The sequence below is a fragment of the Polyodon spathula genome, chromosome 5, assembly GCF_017654505.1.
Source record: "Polyodon spathula isolate WHYD16114869_AA chromosome 5, ASM1765450v1, whole genome shotgun sequence".
NCBI lineage: Eukaryota > Metazoa > Chordata > Actinopteri > Acipenseriformes > Polyodontidae > Polyodon > Polyodon spathula.
In genome coordinates this window covers 19,237,273-19,264,780 of record NC_054538.1, presented here as the reverse complement: position 1 = coordinate 19,264,780, position 27,508 = coordinate 19,237,273, and the positions used below count along the sequence as shown (strand labels likewise).

Here is a 27,508-nt window from a genome sequence, read left to right as displayed (position 1 = left end):
ATAACTGGTAAGAATGATTGTCACAATTAGTGATGTGGCTTTAAAGAAAATAGTACATATCATTAATGATAAGTTAAATTCATTACTGATCACACAAAGTGCCAATCATATCATATCTGGTATATCATTCACAATTAAGATATTATGGGCCATCACTAGACACATATTTTAAAGGCAATTCATAACAAACAGAAGGCATTTCCTTTCACTCCTGAACACCTGTTACAGAGGAAAATATAATTTAAGTGTAGAGGTAATGAAAATGTGCAACATTCACACTTCAACTTGCAATACAAAAGGAATAATTGGCCAATATCCGTCTTAGCTAACCACCAGGGTTGCTACAGTTGCAAAGGTTTTTAGTGATTCTACAGTGCCTGTCTGATTGTTTTCAGGGCTCTTATTTATCACTAAACTTCTGGACAGCTTTGAACTACAAAAACACCAATCAAGCAATACAAGCCAAAACTCTAAATTTATATTGTAAAACAAATGTAACACAAATAACCTACTGAAACATACAAGGAAACACCTAGTTAACAACTAACATACTTGTAAAAAGCTTGAGGTATGAGGGTTCCACTTTTCCTCTGGTCTTCCATGCCAAGTGTTAAGTATACTTAAACACACCTAAAAACATAAGAGAACAAATCAATTAACAGGAATGTAACATAGAGGAGCTTAAGAAATGAATACATCAAAAGAGAACCGTTTGAAAAACAAAAAAACATAGATTAATAATTTTTAATACAAAAGATTGAAAAAAAAAAAAAAAAAAAAAAGAGACTTCACCCTACTGTTAATTATAGACATTGGAGAAGTTTCCCTTCACATTCTGTGTCTTACTATCTATAACCCAATTGCAGGTAATTCCTGCATGTTCACAAATTATGAACAGGCTATTGGCCACAGATCTTGTAGAATTACTTTTACTGTATATACAAACTTTTTTTTTTTTTTTTAAAGACACCCTGCATAATAAACATTTGGGTTAATCTTTCATTACTATTCCTGTTAATTGGGTTGGGTTATGTAAATTATAAAATCTGAAGTCATATTTTCACTTTCACAGTGAATTGCCCCTAATTTGGCAGATAAAACAAAACAACAAACATCTGAACACTGGTCATGTTGAGAAATGCAACGAAAACCCCACTTACTTTTCCGTCATTGTACAGATTTGGGTTAAATCGCACGCTGTGTCCTCCTGTTGTCTCCAGGTTGACAAGGGGAGGTGAATTAGGATAATCTTGTGGGAAATACACGTCAAATTCAAAGCATCCATTTGCATAAGGGGTATCTGCAGGACCAGTGATAAGTACCTAATACAACACAAAACAAAGTAACTAATCATTAACCTTTTTAAGTAACACAATTTCAAATTATAAAAATACAAGACTGCTGTTTATAAGAGAATGGGTTTTCCAACTGCTAAGAAGACATACTCATTACATCGTTACAAATGCCTTCTTACACGAATTAGGCTTCCAAGCCCATGGCTGGGAAGCCTATTGTTGTTGCATAAAATGGAAACCGTTACACAAAAACTCTTAAATTTCACAATGGGAACTAATGTCCACAGTTAAAAGAACGTGACAATGGTTTGGCAGCCATATTGGATTTTAAGACACATTTTAGACAATTTACAAACATCTTCTTGTCAGAAAACACTTATCGCAGAGTTCTGAAAGTTGGTATTCATGGTTAGGGATTGTCCAAGATGCACGGTGCTTGAAACGAAGCTGATTGGTTCAGTGGTATGGCGGCCATAACCTGTTGGATAACCTAGTTGACACATAAATGTCTTCTCCAAAACTGCTAATCTGATCGAAGCAAAACCTGGCATACATGATCCAAGAATGGTTTTCTTTAAAGTATAGTTTCTTTTGAAGTTGCTACAGTAAAAATCATGGCTGCTGTGAGCCAATCAAATTTCAGCATTGCTCTAGTTGCATATATTGTGCATAAAATGAACACCTTCGAACAAAAACTCTTGAAACTTCACAAAGTATTGGAGGTAGGGATAAAACGACAGTAAATTTCCAGAATACGAATAGTTGTGAGCCCACTCTTTCATGATACACCGATTATCACGATAGTAGCTGCTATTTTTCAAAAAGAGCAAGATTCTAGCAAGAATAAAAAAAAATTACTAGCACACAGGTGGAAGAAAAATAATCTTAATGAAATGGTCCTTATATTACCATCTAATAGTTGCAAAACATGATACCTTTACAGTCAAAATAGGACTGTGAGCTTTCTTCATCCTGCTTTATTTGCATAATTTATTTATGTACTTAAATGTACTTAGAAACAGTACATAATTACAAAATATGAAGCATCTGTATTTCTATCAATACATTTAAAGTAATTGCTTTACACACATACTGCTAACTATTCTCAATTCTTTTTCAAATAAACTGCAAAATAAATGATTTTGTGCAATACAACCTGTAAGTATGAAATAAAACAGTATGGGTATGATGTTCTTTATGCATATTTCTTTTTTGTCATTATTTCATTTATAATTTAAGAAAACACATTTCAATACCGTTACCAACTTTGCCAGAGGTAGTCCGTTCTTCTGGTGGCATAACAACATATAACTTGTACATTTTAATGAACGTACTGAAATTATATACTGATAATTGAGGGTGGAACAGAAGACAGTATAGGGAGGGCGCTGCACTGGAAAAAGACCCAACATTACAATTTTCCCTTTCCTGTCCGACATCATCAAAAAGACATCAAGCAAGGTCTCTAATGGTTTTTTCTCCAGAAAAAGCAGAGAAAACCTTTCAATGGCTGACTGGAGATGCAGTACTGAGTGTCCTGTTGATATACAATGCTGTTTTAACCGTTTTACTGTGAAAAAAACACTTAAAACAGCGTGTGCAAAATAAACAGCGCATGTGAAAATAGATTGAATCTGACACGTCTGACAGGCGCTGAATAAATGGACCGTAAAGGGTTAATGTATGCTCTATGATTAAAAAATACCTTGAATTTGACTTCTCCTTAAAACTAGCTTATAACTCATTACAGTGTATATACGGTCATGGTTACTATGGAACACAGACAGGAATCCATCTGTACTGATCGTAACCTCTGAACTCTACTTAAGGTCAAATGTTAAAAAAAAAGAAAAAAGAAAGGAATGTCTGCAACCCATAGATGGCAACTTCTAGTGGTAATTTAAATTAACAAGCCTTGCTACAGCAACTAAGATTTACAATGGGGTGTTGTGGTTACTCAACTGAATAGCTGGGTGGAATTGAGTCGAGGTGTAATCATGTGACCCAAGATGACAAAGATGGGATTAAAAGCAGAACGTCCTGCTCCTCAATCCCAATCTCGCACAACAAGACGATGCTGTCCAGTACAGTTAAGAAGCACCAAGCACCCCTGCAGAGATCAGTGCCACTGGATTACAAACTTGTCTCCTTTCTGTATTTGTGCTCTAGTGCCATGTGTTAAATATTTCATTCACGATTAAAAGGGGGAACTGGATACTGGGATAAATGACAATGTAACGCATTTCGCTAAAGCAGAAAAAGACAGTGGTTCTTTGTTGAATCATCAACTTATCTAAGGGTGGTGCCTGAAGAGTTTTGTGATGCAAGAACAGACAAAACAAGTATATTGAAAGTATGATGGGATAATGAAATTAAACACAGATGCAAATTTCCCATTTTGGTTCAAGATGCTAAAAGGGGTCAAAAGGGGATGCTTAAAAGGGGTCAAAAATGTTACAAAAGAAAAGACTTATCAGTGTCAGACACTAAACCATGGTGGCGGTAGGTAATCGCTTCTAAATTCCAATAGCAATTAACGCTTGACATTTAGTCTATATTACTTAAAGGCAACTGTGTCATTGAGGATGCAAGCTTCTCTCAACAGCTGGAGTGACAACAGGGATGCAACAGCTGTGGCACAATGCTGGCAACATAATTCTTGAATTGTGAAGACTGAGTAAATCACTTTTTCAGTACAAGAACTTATAGTATGGCAGTAAATATTATTTCCCCTTTCTCTCTACAAATAGCCGCATCTGCACAAATTATTTATGATTTAAGTTTAATTAAAAGAGACGTCAAGATACACAGGCTCAGCAGGACTATAAAAAATTTGAATTACTATCAAATTTACTGACTTTATAATTTATTTATTTTTAAATCTGGATAAATAAAGAATGCTATTATAATTTGCAAAGCATTTGTGATACATTGTATAAAATAACTGATTTAACAGAAGTGATTTAAATCTAATGCTTAGACAGCTGTCTACACTACATTTCAGTTATCACATTAAATGTTACATCAGCACTACATGAAAAATAAAACACTATCTCACCTTGCTGTTCCAAATGTATTTGGTCATTGTATAATAATTTCTATGCGTCCAAACATTCGCTGCACTGCCAGTGTCCAAAATTATTCTTTTGGAGCATCTCTTCTGAGCCAAGAAACTTGACTTCCATATGTACCCTCACATGTGCTCTGAAAAGTACCAGCAAATCCCCAGTGAAGCTCTTGTATAAGCTACATTAGCTCCGTGTGGAAACACACTAGTCTGTGTGACAAACATGGTCCGTCTAATTTTCCATAAAAAATGGAACTTGTACCTGCTTTCGTTTAGTGTAGTAATCTTTCACACTGTATATTATATATTTCCTTCGCATGTTGTATTTTGATGTATTATTATTATTAATAATGCATTCAATTAAAAAAAAAAAAAAGCAAACTAAGACAGAGTTGTTCTCATTTCCAACTAATGAAGGGACCTACCAACAATTATAGCAGCACTGTGTTATTTCAATATACGTCCCCAAAGTCTTAGATATAGCTCCAGCTAATTCTGAATGTTTGCAGAATGGACACGTATCAAATAAACTAGCAAATGAGATTCAGAAACTATATATTTCCTTTTGGAATGAGGTCTTTGAGGATGATCCGACTTAAAAAAAAAATGAATATTGTGTTTTTTCATCCTTTGTATTTGGTTTTCATTTGCATTTCCTGACACAACACATGCACAATCGTCTACACACTGTTGAGTGGGAAAGTGGAATTCAAACACAAATTCCATCTCTGTACCAGTTTCTGAACAATCTGATGTTGAAATATTGTCTGGCACTATTTCGTATGTTCCCTGTGTACAGTCACACTGCGTTGCTGAGGAAAATTAGAATTTAAACTGTGCAAGGATAGGTCAACTGTTTTTTTTTCCCTGCTGCAACTGTGCGTTTTGTGAAAATGCCAAAAGGACTGACATCTACATTAGTTCAGTAACACATAAACAATACCACATTAAGCAATGTATTACTTGTGGTTCGGCTAATGTCATTTACTTTCTCTCATGCCCATGTAATTTGCAATATGTCGGAAAGACCAAGCAACAGCTTTGGATACGTATTAACGACCACAAGCGTGCTATCGCAGAGGTGATCTAAAATCCCCAATAGCGAGACACCTTATAGATGCGCAACATTCTATTTCAAATTTAAACTTCTGTGCTATTGAGAAATTATCAGTCTCGTAGAGCTGGTAGCTTAGAAAAGAAACTGCTACAATGTGAATCCAAATGGATCTTTTGCCTTAAAACAATACAACCTGCAGGGCTGAACAAAGACTTTGGTTTGTCCGGTTTTCTTTGATTTGAGGTGTGTGTGTGCTGTGACGAACGGTAACTGTGCCCGGTATGTTTTGTCCCTTTAAATTTTAATATTAAGTATGTGTATTTACATATGTATAAATGCACGGGTGTGCATACTAATATTGGCACAGATATGCACCAGTATAATTGGTTTGTTTTGTGTTATCTGCCATTTATGTATTTTTGGTTGAATATCCAGTTGTTTAATGAATGCGCTTTTCTTCCCCGAACTTTGTTTGTTATCTTGTTTTGTAGTTTTTTTTTCGTCTTTGCTTTATTTTTATTTTTAATATTCAACTATATATAGTATTTTTGTTTTATGTGTAATATTAGAAGTCTGAAACGGCTCATTAACAATTGTTAATTGTTTTACCTTAATCATATCATTTAACCCTTTGCAGTCCATTTATTCAGCACTTGTCAGGCGCATCAGGTCCAACTTATTTTCACATGCGCGGTTTATTTTACACGCACTGTTTAAAATGTTTTTTTTCAGACTAAAACAGGCTTAAAAAGCACTGAAAATGCACATTCAGTACTGCATCTCCAGCCAAGCTCCACCCCTTGTTTTGCTGTATTTTTGACATACCGCTGTCACGGGAATCATGAAATAAGTTAGCGTTTGCCTTTTGAGCCTTTCTGCGCACGCGCGAACCTTAGAGTTAAAGGCAAGGCTAAGCTGTCTCCATTTTCTGTCGGTAAACTTTAATTCAGAAAATTGTTTTACTTTTAAAAATGCCAGGATCTTTATTAAAGCTACATTGTATGTGGTTAAAAAAATCGAAAATACATTGGTATAATATTAACAACACTTTATTGCATCATGTTGTATTTTATTTAATAATAGCGGTTAACTTAGCTACTACAAAGACGAGGTAGTGCGATTTATTTTTACACTTTTTAAATATGACAATATCTATTATTTAACATTCCCAGTTTAAACCAGGAAATCACCAGACATGTCTTCCCAGCTCTTCTGCAGCAATTCTCAGAGATGTAGGGCACTTGTGGGTAGCTTTGCTTTGACTCTTCTGTCCAGTTCGTCCCATACAAGTTCTATGGGATTGAGGTCTGGAGACTGGGCAGGCCAGGTCATTAGATTGAGTTGTCCTTCACTTTCCTTCTTCACCAGATAGTTCTTGCACAACTTTGAGGTGTGTTTCTGGTCATTATCTTGCTGAAGAATGAAGAACTGCCCAACTAGCCGTAATCCTGATGGAACGGCATGCCTCTGAAGTATGCTATGATAGCCATGCTGATTGAGCTTGCCATGGACTTGGTAAAGATCACCAACTCTGTCACCAGTAAAGCAACCCCAGACCATGACACTGCCTCTTCCATGCTTGACAGTGGGAACAACACATGCAGAACTCATGCGCTCACCCTCTCTGCGTCTTACAAATACTCGGCGGTTGGACCCAAATATTTCAAATTTTGACTCGTAGGTCCATAAGACTTCCACTCCTCAAATGTACAGTTTCTGTGTTTTTTGGCACGGGCAAGTCTCTTCCTCTTATTCTGCACTCTTAACAATGGTTTCTTTCCAGCAACTCTTCCAGTTAGGCCAGCTTCACGCAATCTCCTCCGAACAGCTGACGTTGAAACATCTGTACTTCTAGTAGCATTTAGCTGAGCTTGTATTTCAGGGGCAGTTAATCGCTGGTTTTGCCGACTTGTGACTCGAATGAACTTGTTCTCTGATTCTGAGGTCACCTTTGGCCTGCCTGACCTTGTTCAGTCCTCATAAGTGCCAGTTTCTTCAAATTGTTTGATGGTCTTGGCCACAGCAGTAACAGACACTTGCAAAGTTCTTGCAATTTGTCTTAAAGATTGACCTTCACTTCTTAAAAAGTAATTACAGACTGTCTTTTTTCTTTGCTTAACTGAGCGTATTTTGCCATTTTCTCCTCAAATACATTCAGGAATGACAAACTTGTGCCTATGCTACCTATATTTATAGTAATCATGGACCCTCACCTGTTAACAATAATTGGTGACAAAAGGTTAATTAGGTAATATGCTAGTTAACTCAGAGAACATCTAACAAAGACACTTTTATACTTAGGCCAGTGTTCCAACACCATGTTATACACATTTCAGACTTTTAACAGACTTGGGCTTCAGACTGAAATCCCCTTCCTTTGGGTGACCATTTCATTGAAATTGACAAGATTTACATTCTCATTGAAAAATGTAATCTTGTAAAGCAATTCACTTATGATTATCAGCTTATACAAGTACACATCATATAATGAAATATTAAGTGTTTATAGACAAGTTTATACAGTTAAAAGCATAGATAATGTATACTCTTGGATAAATCTCCACAGAACCTTGCCTTTAACTTCTAAAATTCGCACGTCCACAGAAAGGCTCAAAAAAGGCAAACACTAACTTATTTCATGGCTAACTTATTTCCCGCGACACCGGTACCTCCTTATAAACGTGCATACTGATAAATCCTCTCCTGATCACTCATTTTATCACCAAACTATACAAGCCATTATTTTATTACTATAACATCTCAAAAAACTCTGCAAATGTCTGTGATATTCTTTGAGTGCTGGATGCAGAAGCGGCTATCTCCTTTGTTTATGTCCGTGTTATCTATGTGGTGCATGTGGCTATCAGATACGGCCTTTTTTTTTTTCTCTCGGCTTCATTTGGCTCCTATCGTTCTCACTCCACTAAGTCAAGTTTTTTGGCTCAGGAGAGATGCTCCAGAAGAATGATTCTGGACATTGGCAGTGTGGCATTACGCAAATGTTTGGACGCAAACGGATTATTATACAATGACCAAATACATTCGGAACAGCAAGTTGGGATAGTTTATGATTTATTTTTCATGTAGTGTTGATGTACCCTTTAAGTGGAAAAGCACATAAAACTTCTTGCACAATAAAATGATTAATTAGGTGAAGAATTTATTACAATATTTTAGGCACTCATCAACCCCACTGACATACGAGCTAGCCAAGCAGTACAGAAGACAGAGAATACAAGGTCTACCCCATTACCTTCATGATATCCAGTCGCTCCTCATCACATCGCACAAAGACGCTGGAGGAAGAGGAGAGTGGCAGGGAGGTGGACAGTGTCACGGCTTCTTGGGCAAGCCGGCGGGCACGGGCTGCACTGTTGGCATCGCTGGCATTCTTCACCTGAGACATGTAATGGTAATTCACTTTGAACACCAGCTTGCCATCATCATCTTCAGAAACCATTTCAAACGTGTCTGCAACAGAGAGAGTAAGAAACGGTCACTTGCATGGCAGGAAAACTCAAAACTATTAAGGCAGAGACAAGGGTTCAGACTTATCATGGCCATTCATCAACAGCTGGTTTCACAGATCCAGAGACAAGTCAAGGGCTCTCTTAAATATGGTAACATTAAGTAGGTAGAGGATTAGTGCTACTAACAAACTTACGCACAATTCTAACGTTTCTTAGTGCTAGCATTTATTATCTTTGGTTCTTCAACAAAAACATCTGACATTTAGATAATTTTTAAAAAAATTACTATTATTTGTTTGTCTGTAGCTGTTTGACAGTCTGTCATCAAAGTCAACAAACTAATCAATGGTTGCAATAAGCATCATGGAGGTGTACAACACATGGGTAATGAGTAGGTTGAGTAATTTTGGTTGAGAGTCATAATCATTAATGTCCATCTTAAATCATACTGTGGTTTTATCTGTAAGCTAATTATATGTGGACTATTTTTCACAGCTCAATGTTGCCCACACTGATACTAGTTAAAAGCAATCAGGAAATTGATAGGTGTATTAAAAAGGGGACCTCTGTCTTATTTCTGTGAAGTCACTTTAGTTACACCGTTTCTTGGTAAGTCAGTATTATCTTGATCAAAACGGTGCGACAGTAAGAATTACACACATTTAATGATGAAAATCCTTCCACTCACCAAACTGCAGTTTTCTCATGGCAGCAACATATTTTTCCTCCAAAGATCTCAACACAGATAACGGCTTAGGTCTTGTAGCAACTTTCTTGGAAGACTCTGCCAGCTTCTTTTCTGTAAAAAAGAAGATCAAAACCAGTAAATCAGTTAAAAGAAAGTAGAGGTAGTGGATTTGTGTGATGCTACAATATCAGAGATCTCTCACAAATTAATAGTTTTTCTTGCAAGTTTAAATCATAGAAAACACGTGGCCTGATCACCGCCCAGAACTTCCATTTAAAATCTCAATGCACGCTGCTTTATATTTGACAGATTCACAACAGTTTCTTTTGAACACCAGGGGTCTGCTAATATTGCATCAGGGTTAAATCACTTAGGTCATTAAAACGTTAGTGCCCTGTACATAGAGAAAGACACACTATCTGTGTCACGGGTCCCACTGGAAATAAATGCTGTAATATAGGGCAGGGGGTCAATGCATTGCAAATATCATATGTACAAGTGTTCCACAACAACTTGGTATCTCTGCATAATAAACTAAAATGTAAACAATATTTTTACAAACAACTTGTATAGTGACATTGAACAGATCAGTTACACCTAGTTATTACATCTATTACTTGATTTATATAGAGAGCTTTTAAGTTGTCTTCTACCAAGGTAAAACACAACACAGATGTTTTGGGGGGGGGGGGGGGGGGGGGGGGGGGGGGGGGGGGGTTTGAATTGTTTTTATTTTTATTATTAGACTAGGCTGGCCTGAAATTGCAAGGCATTCTTTTTCCAGGAGCACAATTGATTTTGGTCCTGAATATCAAGACATCAATTTATCAAAAAGTGAATTCTTCACCATTAGATGTATAAAATATCAGTACACATAACTGTACTGTGTGGGTCTATAATGACACACATCGATATATGCTAGGTGTATATGCATTGATTATTGATCATCTGGCCTTAAATTTCTCGAGCTTCGATTACATATTGGTGAATCGATGCATCAAATTAGAACCCAGTTTGAAGTCTCCTGTTGCTGGTTTGCATTAAAACCTTGTGTGTGAGTGCGCTTCTTTTAGTGCTAGTCCGGTAGATCAGCGCGTTGCTAGGATACACATTTTAGGCATCTACATTCGCGTTGGACAAGACAAATCAGAAGTAGGCATACTGTATTCACGTTTTCTTGATTTAAAAATTAAAGCAAGATTTAGCTTTTGTTTCAAAGGATGTTGTGTTTCACTTATATGGCAATACTATATAAAAAGCTGAATTTAGTATGATGGTTAAATTAGTCACAATTTGTGAGATTAATTTTAATGTTTTGCTTTTGGACATAAAATGTTATCTGTATTGAATAACGACAGTTCATATAGAAATTACTTTTGATAAAATATATTATTTTTTATTATTATTACAAATGTTAACACTAGCACCGCCGCCGTTATCCGCAGGCAGTCATTATGACGATTACATTTTAAACATCAGTATTAAATGAAAGACAAACTATCGGATACAACTCATTAGTTTTAATCAACACGTCATATCAAACATCTGCATAGCCAAAACGCCATATTTAAATTAACCATTAAAAATAAAAAGATTTATTTTCTAACTTGCCACGATAAAGCATTGCTTAAAAAAAAAAAACCATTCAAAACTATAATACACATTTCAAAAGAAACTAGTGTATAGAGATATGTACATATAAAACTGTAAAAACAAATGCATTTTTTAAAATTTAAAATGAAAGTAACATATATTTGCTCTGCGTGTGTTACTCTGTGCAGCACTGAATCCAGGCTGAGTTGCAGCAGCCTGCTGCTTTTGCAGTTTTCTGATTGAAATGCGTCTGCCGAAGCGCTGTTCAAGACGACATTTCCTGTTATTTTCCCTGGTGCATTCCTTGTAGAAAACAAAGGAATTGGTGGCTGCTGGGCCCAGTAGAGATAACAAAAGGCTTGTATATAAAAAAAAAAAAAAAAACGTAGAATATTTTAAGTTATAATCAAAATAAAACACATACTGTAAAAGGCAGTCAAGTGACGACTTTGGCAGTTCTAGATACATGTATTTAGTGTAAGTCAAGAACGGACAACCACATATCTTTCACACACGCAAATTCATTTAAATTTTAAAAGTCAAAACCATTAAAATGACTGCCGTGGTGGGAACTTTGGCTGCCCTTTACAATACAAGTTGTGCCTTTTTGTTTAACTATTATGCACAACAGTTTTTAGTTATTGGTCTTCCAAAAAATAGTTTTTTCATATTATTGATTATCGTTGCTAAATGCCTATACGATAAATCAAATAGAAAATTAGGTTGCCGATTGCACCACGAATATATATATATATATCTGTGACATTATCACAGATTAATGTCATGCACTGAATCTTTCATTTTTTTAATCTATTTAATATGTATCCTAAATGTCAATATGATATTATTCAGCCTGTCTTGTACATTTAAAGGACGCAGTAGTAATTCAAGGATTTAATCAAACACATTCTGCTCTTACTCTACAGGTAATTTCAGAAGAAGTACCTACAAGTACCTAAAAGAATGTACCTAACTTAATCACATTGATTTTCTGATTTAAAATGACAGCATATTGATTTGAGGCTTTAGATCAATGCAGTCCTCAACATTTACTTACTTGCCTTTTTACTTCCGATGGTCTGTGTCATGACTGACTAGGATATAGAGGGGCTAATAAATAATGTCTGTAATGGTGGGGAGGGGGGAGAGAACATTAGACATACATATCAGCCTTTTCTCCAGATCACTAACCAAAGGGAGCATCAACATGTTACATTAGAATTAGGGCTTCTGTTTTTCGGTTTTTAATTAATTGTATATTTTCGTGCTTACTTTTAGTTATTTTTGAGTTTTATGTAAATCAGTTGTTTTCAGGGCTTTCGTTTTTGATATACTGTATGAAATTTGTGTTTTTGGTTACTTTCCAAAATGATTGAGCTTTTTTTTCTGTCAAAATATCTATATTAGTAACTCAACAGAACAGTACTTGCACACTTAAGTTGTACCTTCTTTGCTGTCTTCCACAACGAAATCCTTATGGTCACGGGCACATTCTTCTGGGGTTTTTGTGGGTGGGCATTTTTGTACATTTCGCCACAATTCTGTTTCAAATCCTCTGTATCTCAACTGTAATACAGCTTTAAATCCTGTTAACAAGCCTCCATTCCTGATTGTACTCATTTTAAATCTCGCAAGTGAAGTCTCGAATAGAAATTTAGGAATATGCTGTCAGTCAGTAGTTGTGGCGGGTTTAAAGTATTCAGAACGAATCAATGCTAGATACAAGTCAGGAAGGCGGGAAATGTCCCAGCAGCACCAAGAAATGTATGTATTTCTGTTGTAAATTGTATTTTTTAATGGTTAAAGGGTAAAGTCAACGTGAATTGATTAACCATTTCCACAGTTTATCCAGTGTTTATTTGATATCCACCGATTTCATTTTTTTTTTATTTTTTGCATTGGGGGGTGTTTTATAATTTTTTTTTTTTTAATTTGAATTGGGGGGGTGGGGTGGGGGGTGAAACCAGATTAGCATTTTGCAAGATTCTATATGAAATGATTACCAAATTGTATAAAAGGGTGGGGCTGATTGAGCTGTTCAAAACCATAAAGAGAGAGCAAATAAAAATGTGACAAAAAAGGAGATATCGTCACTACATATATTTGGGGAGCCATGTTTCAAACTGCTAAGTTTTTATTACATAAAAAATGTCACATGTATGGATAATTTTAAAACTATTTAGTTCAGGTTTCTAGTCATACAGTATCAGGTGCATATAAATTTTTAGGAAATGTTATGTTGCATTAATTCCATAATTGCTGTTCTAAGGATCAATGGGTATGTAAGAACATACCACTCTCAGGACACTGTTACAAGGGACAATGACAATGAATTACTTTTATTCTTTGAAAACAAAAATAAATAAATTGCGTTTGCTTTATAGCCAGTCCCCTTAATGAACCTGATTTGATCTGTAACCCATTTTCAAGGGAATTGCCGACTTCTGATTAATATCTCCATTAGATTCTACAGGCATTCAATGAAAAGTTGAAGTGGAGGCTGAAATGACTAACAATATGACTTAAACCTAAAAGAATCCTAGAGGTGTAAAAAATGACATGTTGGTCTAATGCCCATTCACTGATCTCTAAAAATCAATGGTTTTAGATTGTGCCACAAGAGATTTACTGATATTAGTGGACTCTTATCCCACACTGCAGGGTGGCACAACTAAAATTCAACGTACAAAAGGGTACAAAAGGCAACTGCACATTGAAACTTTCCTTTGCTGGCATTTATAACACACATGGGATTGTATTACGTGTAACCAGGGTAGTTCAAATCAGGTCGCCAAAAGCGACCTTCAATTTTAACATGGCCAGTAGATTTTACCATAAATTCACCACGTTGGCAACTAAGCATTTACAGGACATACAAAAGAACTTCAGTTCTGTAATAAAGGCTTTACTTGTCAGAATCTGCAATGCCCTGCTGATCTCACAGAGCCAATCCTTTCTTGGAACCAAACCCCTTTTCTTGTTTCCATAGTAATGCGCACCAACCAGAACTTAGGGTAGAACAGTGGAAATGATTATTCCATTCTACATTGTCAGCAGTTCAAGAGACAGCTATTGCCAAATTAAAGAAAATTAAGAAACTAAAAAACTTTAAAAGCAAGTAGATTTCCCTCACCCCAACATCAATAAGGGACGAAAGGAGTGTTGAGGTGTCTGTGCTGCCTTACAGCACAGACAGGGGGTTTAAAATAACTGCACAGCTTTGAAAAATTCTCTCTGTTGCAGGAGTGCTGCAGCACTACAGGCCATTGAATTTCCCTGACTCGCTCGGTTGATCAGTTTAGATAACACAGGAGAAAAACAACAACAAAACAACATCACTCTCAAAATATCTCTTACTTAGCCTGAATAAAATGCCAAAGAAACTGAAGCAAAAGTCAAATCTATTTACATTTGATGAGCATGAGGAGAAGCTAACAGTGTTAGTATTTTAGCCAGTAACTGAAAAATAAAGAATGCCAGGGAAGACAACTATATAAACTATTTGTTTATATAGTTGTCTTCCCTGGCATTTGATTAATATAGTTCTATTTCCTGGCATTTTAGGTTTATAGTTCTTGGTATTTTTTGTATATACTTCACTCACTGGCATTTTATGCACACAAAAAATAGTTCCCTGGCATTTAATGCATATAGTTCCCTGGAATTTTATGGAGTCAGTTCTCTGGTACATCAATTATATATCATTCCCCTCCCACAATTTAAAGATGATAATAATAATTAATAAAAAACACCCATTACATGAAAACAAAGCATGCAAAAGAAATGCGTGCGCAAAATCTACATGTCTCCTATACATATTGTTCCCGTTTGAAAACGTTGGCCACCAGGTTTTGAAAGCTAGTGGCCACCAGCATACAAAGTGATTTGTCCCACCCTGCTTGTAAAACAGCAAGATAACCTGTATCATTATAAGAAAAAAATAAAAAGCAGTTTCACCTGATTCAAGTACTTGAGACATGTAGGTACTTGGTTTGTTCAGCAACGTGTGTATTAAATTGTTTTTTTTGTTTTTTTAATGAATATTAATATTATAATAAGGCCTAATCTGAAATAGGACGTGATGCAAACATGTACTGTGCATACAAAAAAGATGGGATGTCCCATTTCAGTTTACTATATATAAATCACCCAGTGTATTTATTTATAAATTTAAAGCAATAGAAAGGATTATGCATGCTAAAAGCAGTAAACCTAATTTTGTCGACCATGTGACACACACACTCGTCTTAATTTCTCCATTTACTTGTTCTCAAGATATTACTCCAGTGCTTAGATCCTTACATTGGTTATCAATGAGAAGTTGCTGTAATAACTTATAAGGTTCTTCGTGGATTAGGGCCACCCTATCTCCATGAACTGATCTTTGAGATCAGAAAATGCTAAACTTCTAGTTGTTCCAAAAAGTTAGTTCTCTCCCTCTTTCCACACACATACACACAATATTGAAGTACAACCTTGGAAGACTAACCACAAACTGGCAAAGGGAGTTCAGAGAATCACAACGCTCTGTACCTTGATTCGCCTGCCGCAGACTAGTAGTGGCGGCATAAACAATCTCTGCAGTCTTCTGGATGTCTGGGACCAGCAGAGTAAGGCCTTCTGGTTCTGGGTCTGATGCCTCTGCTTTAACAGCTCCTTTGCTTTTATCTTTCTTGGACCTGTTAGAATCAGTCAGGCAATTATTAAAAGAAAAACACACACACACACACCGCATCAATCTGAAAATTGTAGCTAATATAACAGATAACTCAAGCGCATGTGTATAACCTAGTTACAGTACCTAACTAAATCAGGTGCTAACTATACCACAGTGAATACATGTGTGAACTTGTCTTACACTCCTAATATTGCACTGGATTTGTATTTCAGTTTAGTTTGTGTACTGCAACCTGCTTAATGTAGTATTCAGTGGTCATTTCTGCATCATTGTTGGCTACTTATCAGCCTGGTAACACCTGAATCCTTAAATTATAATCAAACAATGAATCAAAAACTACAGTGCTTACAGTTACTCACACTCAACAGTAGAATCACATGCAAAATAAGAACTTTTTTAATTGTCAATTCACAGACAAGTAATTAAACTTGTTGTAAACATAGGTTGACTGTATGTACTTTATCATGTATTAGTGTTTTAAGTTCATAGAGTTGAGTGACATTTTTGAAGTAATATTACTTAACATACTTATTTCTGAGTCGCACTCCTCCAGTGCGCATATACAAATGTCATGCTCCACAAGAGAAATGCAGTTCAAACCTGAAAAATCTGAAATCTGCTCAGGGGGAATACAGGCACTTACTGTATACATTCCTTTAATAGGACATATGAATGAACAACATTAAAATCACAATGTTAGTTTATTCATTTATTTTTCTGAATGGTTGTCTAGAACTAAGCTACGTTTTGGAAGGTGTTCTTATCCTCAATTTCTCTTGATCTTGCAAGCCACAATCGTTTAGGTTGGGTTTGTCACAATGGCACCCCAAAAAATCAACAGCACTCTAGGTAATAACTTTGTCTTACAGATAGAAATGGCAATAAACACAAGTGATGAAAGCTTGAGTTTATCGGATCTATGCTATAAGTAAGACTCAAGTAAGTAAGTTCTGCCAGTAGGGTTTTGAAGCATAGCGCTTCAGTGCAGTAAGTGAACACAAGGGCTGAAACATTTTCAAAACAGCAAGCCTGAATCCCAGTGGATAAGTACCAGCTCTTATGTAGACAGGCTTCTAAAATGACACTGTCATATGCACATGGAGATGACACACCAAGCTTACCCAGTAGATTCCCAATTTGTTCAGTTTTGGAAACAAAGGCCCTGTCCACACTACATAACCGATCTTGAGAACCAGAATCAAAAACGTTTAAATTAACCCAGCTCAAAGCGTCCACACTAAAGTACCATTTCATGTTTAGTTGGGCTTACTGCATACACACATTATTAAAATAGTCTGGTTATGGTTCCTAGCTGCACAACTGGAACTTAATATGACATTATCCCACCGTGCACTGTATTCCATGTTTACAACCCTGCAAATATGGAGACATAGCAATTCTTAGCATGAATCTTATGGCTTTGTTTCTTAAATACAAGGTACATTTTATCATAATGTGTGCATTATGTTTTGAACTCTGAAGTTAAAACATTTTAAACAGCGCGTGTAAAATAAACAGCGCGTGTGAAAATAAACTGATTGGACCTGACGCGCGCTGAATAAATGGACTGCAAAGCAGCCCCCCCCCCCCCCCCATGGATTGGGAACTTTAAGCACGACTGTTCTAACCATGGCCAAGAAATTGTTCTAATTGTTCTCACATTTAATCTACTTTATATACTGTACATGAAAATCATAATCATTACGTGTCCTCTTAGGGCTGAATGATATATAATTTGTTTTTTAAAACATACTTGAGTTTATAAATGCATTTTCATAGTTTGACAAAACTAATTTTAAACACTGGTGAAGAAAATGCTGAGAAGATGTTCTGTGGCCCTCTGTACAAGCTATGCAAGTCCCTTACAGCCACCAACTTTGTGTAACATTAAAATAGGCTAAAACCATGTTGCGTCAACACTTTTTAAATTGTGGACAAAAAGATGTAAAGCTGGCTAATCCTAACTGACATAAGCATTAACTTCATTTTTGGAATGTTTTCATGTACTCCCCCATACAAACCAAGGAGCAGAGAGGTCTCAATATTTAATCCTAGACAACCTTTGTTAGGGAAATGCCTTCTCATCACCTGATGCGTATACGGTCCACAGTGTATGTGGAAAATACCACTAAAATGTACTGTGGTTTACCAGAGAATAACAGCTGCAAGTGATCATCTCAGTAACGGCATTCTGGAAAGGAGAAGCTATGAAGCCTGTTAAGGTTTATCTAAAGGAATCTAATGTAATTAGGAGGACAGAATCAAATTGCTTTTTGTAACTCTACAGGTAAAGATGAGCGTACATACCTCAGTCTGTTGGTGTAGGTGTCGACACAGGTCTTCATCTTTGCAAGCAGAGTGCCCACAGAGGTCTGGCACTCTAAGCGCTCCTCCTCCTCTTCTCCATGGTCTCCAGACAGAGGCAGCAGGAGTGGGACCAGTGAGGTGCAGGACGAGATCGCACGCAGCAGCTCCAGGAGGGCTCTGTACAGGGGAACGTGCCTCGCCATGTCCAGCACTGCCCGGGCAGACAAAACACTTGGTTAAGATCTCCACGCTATGTTAAGAACCACTTAAGTGAATACATCTTCCATTGCATCAACTTTTTGTTTTTTAATATTCCCTCTTAATGGTCACTCTCTAACTGACCATGTTTGGACTTTTGAAAATACCTACATACAGTATAGTGTAACACAAACTTAAAATGACTCTTCAATCCGTCTTGTAAAGACTGCTTTTCACATCTATTTGTGGTTTCAAATTAAAGCCACTGAAACAGATACTTTTAGGAGGACTGCTTGCAATTGGTATTCTTTTTTACACTAATTCTGCTAAATTTTGGTTACATATTGTAACCACCAACAAGTGTTCCAATCTGTGATTCTTCTGTCCATCTCCTCTCTCTATCTTGTGCTGTTACACTGACATTGCGATCCTATTGTATCTTACTGTTTGATCATCTAACCATCTACACCCATACAGACTACAGTACTGCCCTAGTGAATTCCTGCATTTCCCAATTCCTCCACACACAAACCCACAGCTTTGGGACCTGCGACAGCTCTAAACCCTGACAATTTATCTCCCTTAGACCCTTATTCAATGTCAGCAATGATTTGGACAGATCAATCATACAGAGAAATTTTTTGCTGATCGATCAGCCAATTCCTAGTTGAAGACATTCGGCTTGGCTGAACTTTCTGCCACTCACATTCAGTTAAATCCAGGATCTCCACACTTCACACAAGTGACAGGCACAGATGTGTCCATAGCTACAGTAGTAGGATATCAAACGCTTCAAAGTCTTTTGCCTATCTTTCAGAAGCATTCTGATGCATTGCATACTATCAGCAACATATAGTCCATATTTAGAAATAAAGGGGGTATTTTTTTTTCTCTCTTTCAATCTCATCCATGTGGGAATTTGTAGAGGTGCAAACACATTAATTGGAACAAATCTTTGCCACTTGGAAACAGGATTACTGGCAGTGAATGACTGGCAGTTTAATTTTGGATTTTCTATGCTCCTAATTGCATAATATACACATTGCAACACATTTAGAAGCATGTGCCAGCTTTGAAAGACAAGTGTTTACAGCTTGGGGGACCGTGGTTTGATACTTAATTGCAAAAACTGTGAACAAGGTTGGAAAATGACAACACAAAAATTGCAAACTGAGAGTTTTTGTTCTTGTGAATACTTGAGTACGTTGTTTCTCACCTTGTACATTATATTACAGCAATTACAGTATATTCATGCAGTGGATGTCAAAATAAACTACAAAAATAAAACATATATATATGCTTATGCCTCATTAAGGTCAACATTTTTCATCAATCAGCAATAAGCTGATTCTGCTTGGATGACTGAAAACTACAAGTGGTCCCATACTATGCATTTATAAATACCCTGGAGAGGACTCCTTGCTTAGAATTTTGAATATTTTGTCATAATTATGTAGTTTGCATTCTGCTACATAATTCCCTTGTTAATATCTCCCACAGCACACAAGCAATCTGATAGCAGGTTCAGTGTCCCGGTGGGGTGCGCAAAGACAACATTTAAATTGACCCTTTTCACATTTGCATGCCGTTCAGTTCTCTTTGCTTTGATTGCTTTGCTGCAGATGCCTGCTATGTAACGCACACCAATGACAAGCTGAAGAATCTTCTCTCTTCTTAATTTCAGAGTATTACACAATCTGCACTTTCCACAAACACAGTACACTTTGGAAACCTCTGAACTGGCAAATAGTTTACCCTAAAATCTTACAATTAAAGCATTCTTGAATAAGTTGCTATGCAGCACTGATCACTGACAAGGGATTTAAATATCTATGCAGCTTTACTTCAGACCTTGCTTTTGCACTGCTACGGTATGCAGCTTTAGTAAAAAGTTTTGAAAAGCAAAATGGCCATGATCCTGGCGAGAAGTTAAGTAGCTGAGCAGCTTCAAATTTGAACTTGTTCACAAGAGCTCCATTGCTTGACGCAAGGCAAATGCTGGTGAGCAACAAAAAAATAATAATTCAGAAGCATACAATATCTGTGAAGTTGACCATTGATAGTGGTGTGCAGTTTTCAGAGAACAGTCTTATCCCTGGTAGAACCTTCTGAACAGATTCACTCCCAATCGACCTCCAGCTTTGTGTGCCAGCTGAAAAATTTTCAATGTCAAAACATGTACCCATCGTCTTCCAGTGTAGATAAAAATGTATTTTAATGTAACATGCTGTAAAATAAACCCTAACACTTTAAGAACCTTTGAATGATACTGCATTAATTTTAGCAATACAAACAGTAAAATTGGTCTATTACACAATAAGCAGCCAAGGAAACTAGCAAACATGAATAGCACGCAAGTAAAAGGCCATTTACATTTATAAATGTTTCAGCTAATTTTCGTGTCGTGTATCCAGAAAGTTTGACTTCTGCTTATAAGATAACCATGGGTGAAAAGGAGACCCATATAAATAAAACTTACATGCACTAGCTTTGAACCCAACATGCCAAAACCAACAAACAAATCCATACTTGCCTCGACCACTGTCACCTCCCACTTAGGAAGCTGTTCAACAGTTTTAGAAAGCGGAAATAAACAACAGATCTCAAACAAACAGTTTTTATATGTTTGAAGTTCTTATTTTCCAGCTTTACTAGTGTAATGTAGACTCACGGCTTAACTTTCCTGCTTTACATTTAAATTGGAATTCAGGGCAACTCTGTACAAGGATTGTCTGTACATCTGAACAACAGTGATCTCCCACTGTAATCTGTATTCCAATCACTGCAACCCCCTCCTTAAGAAACCATGACAGCCCTTCCACTCCTAAAGTGCTGAATGCATTTCAGCAATTACTGCTAAATGACAGTAACATTTATGATTGATGCTGCCACATTTCTGTCCGCATCTGCTCCTAATCTATCCATCACCGGTCCTGACAGCTAGATCTTTTAATGTCACAACCAACGTTCTCTCTCAGCTTTTTAGATACTGAGAAACTTGCCATTTTGACTGAGAAAGGGTAAATTATCATCGGGAAACCTTCGGCCACGCATTAACCCTTTTAATATATTATTTTTGTTGCATTAATACAATTTTGAAACAATGTTCCAACACAAGTATCTCAACAATTTTACAATCTGCTTTAAATTTTAACAAGACATTTATTGTAGGTCTGTCTGAATCATCATCAAAAAGGTAGAGATCTTACCATGAATGCAGCCTTGTCAGTTGTTATAGATAGACTGCATGCTCAACTGGGGGCCTGTATATAATTATATAATACCACTTTTCAAAAATTGCCAATTCTGTTTTTTTCCCCCACCTTTTCATCAATATATTAATAATTAAACATAGCATTTGAACATAAATATGTTGATTGTTAAAATAAGTAAACTAATAAATATTACCATAATTCTTTTTTTTAATTATTTTTTATTAAAGACAAAAGTTTTTCAATAATGCTGCATTCACACTGGGTCTGTTTCAAACAAACTCGTTCTGGTTAGTTTTGTTTGAAGCAATGTATTAATGTGTTTGCTGTTCACAAGGGATGAAAAGGGATGAGTTTGGATGCGAACTAAAGTTGTTGTTTTTTTTTTCCATTTTTTTTTCAGGAACGAGTCTGTTTGTGTTCACAATGCAGTTTTCAAGTGAACTCGGTTCATTTATATGGTGTGTGAACCGGGTGTTTACAATATCCTGCAAGGCATATTGAAAGATGGCAGCCATTGATGTATTGTGCTGGTTTTTTAATATAGCATGTTTTAGATTCTTACATATTGCTGTGGAAGAAAGCACTGAGGGAGCACTTTCACTAATTTAATTAATACATGTATTGAATGCTTACAGTAGGAGAATAATGCAGTTCACACAATTCTGTACGGTTCTCATAACGTCTGCATTAAAGTAATTTAAGAAAAGACTGAACATATTTTACTATTTTGGTGTAGTTCGGCTTGGATTTTGGTGGCTGATCAAATTACTGTCAGAACTTCAGTTTCTCCCACTGTCCAAGCTGCAGTTGAAAAACTGGGACTCTTTCTTCAATTCACAGACGCTGTAGCAACTCTGAAGCCGTTAAAATACCAGTATAACACAATAATGGTTTTTACAAATTTACATCGGGTGAATTTATTGCAGATCATAACAATTCATTATTTTCTTTATGTTGTCATCTAGTCAACAGATGTTAAATATACAAAAAGCCAGATTTAAAAAAAAAATAAAAAAATAAAAAAAATAGATCAGCTATTACCATTTAGACATATGCACAATCAGAATGATTAAACAAATAATCCATATAATTGTTTATTTTATTTCTGAATGGCGCTAACACAATCTAACACATTACTTTGCTATTAACCAGGACAGCACACTGATGCAGTTTTCATTTTTTTATAAAAGTGAAATAAAACAAAACACATCAAAACTTCAAAAGTTTGAGTATTGTGAAGATTGTGCTTCACCGATTAGTATTTAATTATATGATGAGTTCAAAATTGTAAAGTTCATGAGCAGCACAGAGCAGAACACTCCATAGAGGCGGACTCACCAGACAACTGCTTTGGCCACTCTGTACGAATGTGACGACGTGCATTTTTACAGAGGGAAATCAGAGAATCAGCTGCAAGACAGACGCAAACATGCTTTTGCTAAACCTTTGAAAGAATGCTCTCAAAATGATAGGTTTACCTCTAGATGTTGGAGTCTTGATTAAGGTTAATATTTATAATAACTTGCAATAGTTAGTAAACTGAGTGTGAAGGTTGTTGCCTGTGATTATGAAAAATGTGCACATTTTAGTCTTAGAGGGAATGTTAGTCACAATGCGAGTCATGATGGATTTATGTAGGCACGTCTTAGAGATCACTTGCAAGTGAGGAGATGAGCTGGACACTCAATGTCAGTCTTTACTCTCCTTCAAATTGCATGGCCACTCTGGCCACTTAATTCATTTAATTACCCATGATTTACTACACAGAGGAAAATTCTTTCCTCTAGAGAAAAAAAAAAAATCCAATATACATTCAGTCCAAGCTCACTGTACAGCAAACAGGCTATAAACTATGGGAAGATGGTAAGGAATAGTTACACCAACCTATTATAAAATAGACTGGAGGAGTACATGACTAGAATAGCATATGAGAATTAACACAGCTTGGAGAAAGGCAGACAATTAACATCAGAACCACCATTTGCTTCTATCTACATATTCAGTACACTTGCTATAGAAACCATTGCTGCTTGCTGTGTTTTATGGATTCACAAGGTTATGTTTGTTTAAAATCGCTAAGCTTTGCTAACTCTATTCTAGTACTTGAAATAAAAAGTTTGCTATTTTGTTACAGATGAAACTATTGTATTCCTCTCTGAAAATGTACCTTTGGAGTTGTACTGCACCAGCTTCAAGTTTAAAAAAGCAAAAACAAAAACAAAACAAAAAAAAAAAAAGATACCTAGAAGCAAACCTAGAGAATCCAAGGACTCGGGTTGTGTCCCATATTAAGCCAGTATCTCAAAGCTTTTGGTCTTTACATAACGTTGAAAATATGAAGTTTGTATCCTCAAATGGTTCATGATATGAGCCGTTGTCCAAGAGGTGGTGGAATAACACACACATAAGCTAGCACTACACCAGTAAACATAAGTTCCCCTACTGGGGTGCATGCAACAGCAAAAATAGGAGACACTTAGCCTGCAACAACAAATCCGATTTTTTGAACAGCAGCTCTGGAAACATAATGGAAGAGAGAGACTGTGCTAGAATCATAAATACACCTCAGAAGAAAAAAAAAATGTTGGGAAATGTCTATTGAGGTACCGTGCAGCTCAAAAGAGAATCAATCCGTTGACTGTGAAAACTAATGGGCCATCAATTCTGTGGCTGGACAGTGTTCCTTTGCCATCCAATCTTGTTCCCCTTTCCCAAGGCAATAAAAACCAGAGCAGAAAAAAATTAAATAAGGATCAGAAGCTAGTTGCAGGTGTTTGATGCATGACATGCTCGACTGCTTTGCAAGACGTGAAACACCTTAAGCCAAATAAAAAAAAAAAAAGTGTGGTTCTGGTTACACTGGGAAAAAAAAAACTAGGATAGGTAGGCAAATATATATATATAGATAGATATAGATATATAGATAGATAGAAATAGATGTGTATTTTTTTTTCCTGAATAAGCAATACGAGCATGGTAAAAGTAGCAAGTACTAGTTTACAGTACATTGTTAATAGGTACCCCTGTTGTACTTTCATTAGTTAAAATGTCATCTTGCTTCATTCTCCCACCTCACAGCTGGCTCAGTCTAATTTTGAGGGTGCATCTTCATCAATAAACTTTCTGCCTGCCTTGTTTTATGTTATACAATGGGTTTTAATACTGATTGGTCAAAACAGGTCACATGAGGGTGTGACTATTAGAATATTACAGCACATTCCCATGGGATGAAACTTTTATTCAAAAAGGGGCGAATCAATTGTAGATATCCATACGCCACAAGAATTTTGAAAAAAAAAAAAAAACAGTAGCCATATTTAAAAATTTATATTCATAAACATGACTAACTACATTTACTATATAATGTATATAAACAGTAGCCATATTTAAATTCGCAATAAAAATGACTGAAGTATACCAATTTTTATCTTTTGGGAAACCAGACTCTAGATAGGATGGTGAAAAAAAGTAATACTGCTAGGCATCAAACTTACTGAAGCACAGCTTCTGGGCGTACAAAAAGATAAGGACAAAAAAACAAAACAAACAAAAAAAAAAACTGCCTTGGCATTGGGTGCCCTTCTATGCTACTGTCCGAGTATTTCAAAAATGCAAACATCTTTGTTGCCACTGTTAAACAGTACCACAGATCTGGCATGGACCTCCTGTCACTACTCCCACATCGCAAAGGACGACCAAAATAAATAAATAAATAAATAAATAAATAAATAAATACATTATATATTACACTTACACACACACACACACACACACACACACACACACACCATTTTTGTTTTATTCTATAAAGTACTGACAACATTTCTCCCAAATTCCAAATTAAAATATTGTCATTTAGAGCATTTATTTGCAGAAAATGACAACTGGTCAAAATAACAAAAAAGATGCAGTGTTGTCAGACCTCGAATAATGCAAAGAAAATAAGTTCATATTCATTTTTAAACAACACAATACTAATGTCTCAAGTTAGGAAGAGTTCAGAAATCAATATTTGGTGGAATAACCCTGATTGTCAAGCACAGCTTTCATGCGTCTTGGCATGCTCTCCACCAGTCTTTCACATTGATGTTGGGTGACTTTATGCCACTCCTGGCGCAAAAATTCAAGCAGCTCGGCTTTGTTTGATGGCTTGTGACCACAGGTCTGTAAATCTAATCTTCAAAGCTTCACTTTCAATGGCAGTGTTCAATTTAACATCTATAAATAGTGCTTCTTGTGTTTATTAAATAATAATAGTTTTAACTAATGCATTTTTGGTTTGATTTGTTTTAAGGCACTATATTTTAGGTCAGAGGTGAAAAATAATAATTTTTTGTTAATTAAAACATGTTTTTTAAGTTGTTTTCTTTTGCTTTTTATTTAGCTGGTTGACCCATTTTATAAGCGCAGTAAGGCACTTCAGTGCTTCGGATATACCCTAGTAACCACACGCCCGGGTGGTTGAAGCCACTCAATAGGCTGATGCCCCCATGACTTCCCAGCACAGTACTGGGCGCTGCAAAATACTGCCTGCTGAGCTGAATTAAAGCATTCTGCAAAACAAGTCAGTTGCAGGCAGAACTAACTTTGTTGCTGGTATTTAATAAATTGCTGCTATTTTCGAAGACGCTGCTCCCCTTGGCGTTTGGATTGCGATGTTTCACTGTGTTCTATATTAAATATGTATCGCTGTAAATAGTCCCACACTTAATCTCAACCTTGTGGGATAAGCCATTACAAAGAAACATTTTCAAGAATAATGTCTACATAGAGGCATGTTAGTGATATGAGCAAGTTTCTGAAAATTTGCTCACAGTGATTTAATTTCCTGCAAAAGGGTGAAAGTGCTATTGTAATTATATTTCAGTAAGTTTCAGTGGTTGGATGTGTACAAAAGTATCTGATGGCAGTTAAATGGACATTAAAATCATTATATAATAATTGGATTGTTAGGGAACTTAGAAATAAATTACCTACCTGCTTGAAAAATCATACTGTAAGTTTACTGGGAAAATGTTTATTTGATCTTCCGGAAAATCGCATGAGCGAAAACATGGCCATGCACGTGGTCAGTTTTTCAGATTGATAGAGAAAAGTTTAACCTGTTATCAGCAAAAAATATTTTGAGTCAGGCCGAAAATACAGGGGTCGAACAACCCGAACCACACTTTTTTTTTTTTTTTTTTAATCTGGCTTTAGGGAGAGAGTGTTCTGATATACAGTTGTTACACTTAAGTATTGTACACAAAATTATGCCAGACTTACACAACTAGCAAAATATATTCTAAATGTACAAGCTACAACGTGTTTCATCGCGCGGGCACATCTACTGGTTACTACAGAGCCCCTGAAATCCGACGCTAAGCAAAGGTAAGGTTTAAAAAAATAATATAAAATCCTGTATTCTATGCATTTCTTTATAATCCGCAAATAGTATTGTAAAAATAGACCTAAAATAAAGCGAAAAGAAATTCTGGCAGAATTTAGTTTTTTTTTAAACATTAGATGTGTATGTAACCTGATATACTTCAATCCAAAGCCCTTTCCCACACTCATCAATACAGGGAAATACATTTTCTTAAACTGAAACTGCAGATCCATTTATGGTTTTACTTGCTATCCTCATTAACTGAATTGGAAAATAAACAAACAAATGAAGGCTCATTTCAGTTTTAGTAGAAAATGTCAGAAAGCCCTAACTACATTTTCAGTAATTTGACCAACTAATTTAAAACATTATCATGATTTTATGGAAAGGATGCAACGTATGTTTGATTGGCAATAGCAATACAGTGCTCTAGAGATTGCAAGCCTGGCTGCAGTGGGTGTGATCACAGCTCTGCAGTAAACAACTCCAGTTCCATAATCTCAAGCAACCTATCCAGAAATAAAGGTCACTTCTACATTCTATTTTAAGACAGAAATCAAATACCACAAAGT

At 36.1% G+C, this 27,508-nt stretch overlaps 1 protein-coding gene across 9 annotated transcripts in view; it reads right to left on the bottom strand.

Annotated features, from left to right (window-relative positions):
* Positions 1-27,508, bottom strand: part of LOC121315672 (baculoviral IAP repeat-containing protein 6-like) — a 148,264-nt gene that overhangs the window by 16,448 nt on the left and 104,308 nt on the right. For all 9 annotated transcript variants that reach the window (XM_041249960.1, XM_041249962.1, XM_041249961.1 and 6 more), the window contains 6 exons: positions 18,156-18,366; positions 15,704-15,849; positions 9,578-9,688; positions 8,673-8,890; positions 1,161-1,322; positions 553-630 (listed from right to left, as the gene is read on the bottom strand). In XM_041249960.1, the coding sequence (XP_041105894.1) occupies positions 553-630; positions 1,161-1,322; positions 8,673-8,890; positions 9,578-9,688; positions 15,704-15,849; positions 18,156-18,366 (926 nt within the window). The remainder of the gene's footprint in view (positions 1-552; positions 631-1,160; positions 1,323-8,672; positions 8,891-9,577; positions 9,689-15,703; positions 15,850-18,155; positions 18,367-27,508) is intronic.